The sequence below is a fragment of the Chiloscyllium punctatum genome, unplaced genomic scaffold, assembly GCF_047496795.1.
Source record: "Chiloscyllium punctatum isolate Juve2018m unplaced genomic scaffold, sChiPun1.3 scaffold_1361, whole genome shotgun sequence".
Taxonomy (NCBI): Eukaryota; Metazoa; Chordata; class Chondrichthyes; order Orectolobiformes; family Hemiscylliidae; genus Chiloscyllium; species Chiloscyllium punctatum.
In genome coordinates, this window is record NW_027311095.1 from 25,329 (window position 1) to 29,697 (window position 4,369).

Sequence of the window (4,369 nt, forward strand, 5' to 3'; positions counted from 1 at the left end):
ACTACGTCCCCACTCCGGATGGGGTGGGGGTGAGCATCGCTGTCCAAGATGGCCACTCCAAACCACCGCCACCCCCCCCCAAACTTTCTCAAGGGGGGAAAACGGGGCAATGAACGCTGGACGCCAGCCAATGAGTCACACCACCCACACCCCTCACCGTGACGTGGCACGGGGTAAGTGCACCCCACCCCCTAGGACATCCTATCGATACGCTTGAGATATTGAGGCCTAGTCAGTGGAACGTGATTTTAATCGAGGCTTCCAACGCGTGAGGTACAAACAGCAAAACGTGCCAAGAAGGTTGGCGGTTCCCCCACCATTCCCCCAATCCTCACCCTGAGGGATCTACCACCACTCCCCCCCCCTCTCCCCCACCGATGGTAAGGAGGCTGCGTTGTGGGGTGTGGGGGGGGGGGGAAGCTATTTAGTCACAGAAGCCATTGCTTCTCACCGGGGGCGGGGGGGGGGGGGGGGGGGGGGGGGGGGGTGGGGGTGGAGAATCCATTTTGGTTTCAGTCTCGCTCCCCTTCGCATTTCCCCAAGAAAGGTCGAAGGGAACACTCTCCCCCACCCACCCCCTCCCTGGTTGGACCCTTATTTGTTTGAGGAGGGGAGGGATGCCTCTCGCTCACACCCCCCCCCACCCCACGCCAAAACAGTGCAGAAAGGGATGACTGAGGCCCTTCCCATTCACAGCGAGGGGGAGGGGAAGGTGGGGATTCTAACAGAGGTGGGAGAAGGGGGGGGGGGTGGGAGGGTGACCCCAAGCCCACCCCCTCCACCTCAGAAGCAGAAACCCCGGCTCTCTAGGTCGGCCCGCGCCTCTCGGATCTGAGCCTGCAGTTCCTCCGCGGCCCCTCGGCAGTCATTGAAGGTGGCCAGGGCGGTATCCCACGGTGGCCAGGGAAGTAGCAGCCGAAGGCGACCAGCAGGTAGGCGGGCAGCGGCCAGAGGAGGCGGCGGCCGGATTCGGGCAGGCCCAGGCCCAGGGCGTCGAAGGTCAGGCCGGCCCAGGTCCCTCCCAGCAGCCCCAGCGTCAGCAGCCATTGGCCCAGCTTTGTCATGGTCAGCAAGTGGCACGGGGTCAAGGGTCAGCTCCTCCTGTGGTGCTAAAGGACAGAGAGAGACACACACACACAGAAAGAGATTAAACCCAGAGAGAGAGAGAGACGGTTCCAGGCCCCAGCAACCCCGTCTGGTCAGGAGAGGTGGGGGAGAAGAGCCGGAGCACAGAATCCCCAGTGTGGAAGTAGGCCCTTCGGCCCAACAAGGCCAGACCGACCCTCTGAAGATTAACCCACCCAGATTCATTCCCCTACCCTCGTCCTCTATATTTACCCTGACCAATCCACCCTAACCTGCACATCCCTGGACACTATGGGACAATTTAGCATGGCCAATCCACCCTAACCTGCATATCCCTGGGCACTATGGGACAATTTTAGCATGGCCAATCCACCCTAACCTGCACATCCCTGGACACTATGGGACAATTTAGCACGGCCAATCCACCCTAACCTGCACATCCCTGGGCACTATGGGACAATTTAGCATGGCCAATCCACCCTAACCTGCATATCCCTGGGCACTATGGGACAATTTAGCATGGCCAATCCACCCTAACCTGCATATCCCTGGGCACTGTGGGACAATTTAGCATAGCCAATCCACCCTAACCTGTACATCCCTGGGCACTATGGGACAATTTAGCATGGCCAATCCACCCGAACCTGTACATCCCTGGACTGAGGGAGGAAACCGGAGTACCCAGGTCAAATCCACACAGACATGGGGAGAATGTCCAAACACCGTCTGTAGGCCTGAGGGTAGAATCGAACCTGGGTCCCTGGTGCTGTGAGGCAGGTGTAGGTATGGTTGGTATAATGTAAGCATTGAAATAAGTGGAGAGGATTGAACAAATTACAACTGAGAGGAAGGATGGATTAGATTTGGCAGGTTTAAAATTTGATAAATCCCTGGGCCGAATTGAGATGTCTTCCAATGTTACTGTAGGAGGCAAGGACAGCGATTGCAGGAACACCGATGTCAGTTTTGAAATTGTCCCTGGACGTAGGAGGTGACTTGTGGGTAACGAACGCAGCACCACTGTTCAAGGGTGAGGAAGGTAAACGAGGGCAATAAACGCAACTGAAACTCGTTGGGAGGAATGCTATTGGAAACCAATCTGAGGACAGAATTAATCACCACTTGGAGAGGCTGGAGTCGATCTGTGTCAGGGATAGCGTGGTTGGCAGGTTTGATGTAATGTTTTTCCCCCGAGGAGGTGAATGAACGTTGTTTGAACGAACGGATATTGGGCAGGGGGAGCGGTGGGGGGCAGGAATCAATCCACAGTGGCAATCTGCCGTGATCTTATCAAGCTGCAGAACAGAATGGAGGGGGCTGAATGGCTCTCAAGACATGGGTGGGGCAGGCAGAGAATGGGGGAGCCACCAGGTGAGCCTTGTAGTGACCATACAGCACGCAAAGAGTCCCTTCAGCCCAGTGTCCAGGGATGTGCAGGTTAGGGTGAATTGGCCGTGGGAAATTGACCCATAGTGCCCAGGGATGTGTAGGTTAGGGTGGATTGGCCATGCTAAATTGTCCCATAGTGCCCCAGGGATGTGCAGGTTAGGGTGGATTGGCCATGCTAAATTGTCCCATAGTGCCCCAGGGATGTGCAGGTTAGGGTGGATTGGCCATGCTAAATTGTCCCATAGTGCCCAGGGATGTGCAGGTTAGGGTGGATTGGGCATGCTAAATGGTCCCCATAGTGCCCAGGGATGGTGCAGGTTAGGGTGGATTGGCCATGCTATATTGTCCCATAGTGCCCAGGGATGTGCAAGTTAGGGTGGATTGGCCATGCTAAATTGTCCCATAGTGCCCAGGGATGTGCAGGTTAGGGTGGATTGGCCATGCTAAATTGTCCCATAACACCCAGGGATGTGCAGGTTAGGGTGGATTGGCCATGCTAAATTGTCCCATAGTGTCCAGGGATGTGCAGATTAGGGGTGGATTGGCCATGCTAAATTGTCCCATAGTGCCCAGGGATGTGTAGGTTAGGGGTGGATTGGCGATGCTAAATTGTCCCATAGTGCCCAGGGATGTGCAGGTTCGGGGTGGATTGGGCCATGCTAAAATTGTCCCAGTAGTGCCCAGGGATGTGCAGGTTAGGGTGGATTGGGCCATGCTAAATTGTCCCATAGTGCCCCCAGGGATGTGCAGGTTAGGGGTGGATTGGCCATGCTAAATTGTCCCATAGTGCCCAGGGATGTGCAGGTTAGGGGTGGATTGGCCATGCTAACTTGTCCCATAGTGTCCAGGGATGTGCAGGTTAGGGTGGATTGGCCATGCTAACTTGTCCCATAGTGTCCAGGGATGTGTAGGTTAGGGTGGATTGGCCATGCTAAAATTGTCCATAGTGCCCCGGGGATGTGCAGGTTAGGGGTGGATTGGCCATGCTAAATTGTCCCAGAGTGCCCAGGGATGTGTAGGTTAGGGTGGATTGGCCATGCTAAATTGTCCCATAGTGCCCCAGGGATGTGCAGGTTAGGGTGGATTGGCCATGCTAAATTGTCCCATAGTGCCCCCAGGGATGTGCAGGTTAGGGTGGATTGGGCATGCTAAATGGTCCCCATAGTGCCCAGGGATGTGCAGGTTAGGGTGGATTGGCCATAGGGACATGTAGGGGGTAGGGGACCGTGTCTGGGGTGGGGGGGCTGCTGGAGTGGTTTGGGGGGTGAGTGGGGGGGGCAGTGGGGGGTCGCCTGTTTCTCTTTGGGAACCTGAATGATCCTGTGACCAAGGTGCCTGGGTGAGGGGGCGGAGCCTACCAAGAGCCCCGCCTCCCTCCCCGCGGCCGTGCGACGTAAGGGCGCGGTGACGTCACTCCGCTGACGTTGGGGCGTTTTATGAAACCGTCCGCCTGCCCCGCTTCCCCCCCCCACAACCACCGCGACAAAAGAAAACAACAACAACCCAGGACAGCACCCTGGACGGACACACTCTCCGGCGGACGAGGAGGAGGGAGGAAGGGGCTGGGTTTAATCCCGGTAGGCCCCCGAGCACCGAGGCGCCCCGCGCTCTCCTCCCCCCGCCGCCGCCGCCGACACCGCGCGGGTACCTGCTCCGCTCCCGCTCCCCGCTCCCGCTCCGTCCGCCAGGCCCCCGACCGGAAGTGCCTGCCGCGGGCGCTCACGGGAGTTGTAGTGCGCCCACCGCCCCGAGGCGGCCCGGGCGGCCCGACGTCACATCCGGGGCGGCTGGGGCGAGAACCCCCCCCCCGCCTCCCACCATCCAGCCGGCGCAGCCGCACACGCGCCCAACAGCGAAGGGCAGAAGGGGCGCATGCGCAGCTGCCATGCAAACA

At 58.3% G+C, this 4,369-nt stretch overlaps 1 protein-coding gene across 1 annotated transcript; it reads right to left on the reverse strand.

Moving 5' to 3' along the window:
- Nucleotides 1–724: 724 nt before the first annotated feature.
- Nucleotides 725–4,168, reverse strand: LOC140475061 (dolichol-phosphate mannosyltransferase subunit 3-like). The gene is given in 4 exon segments (XM_072567750.1): nucleotides 725–882; nucleotides 884–907; nucleotides 909–1,101; nucleotides 4,124–4,168. Coding segments are annotated over 3 exon segments (279 nt in total). The 5' UTR covers nucleotides 1,065–1,101; nucleotides 4,124–4,168; the 3' UTR covers nucleotides 725–783.
- Between the last annotated feature and the right edge of the window lie 201 nt (nucleotides 4,169–4,369).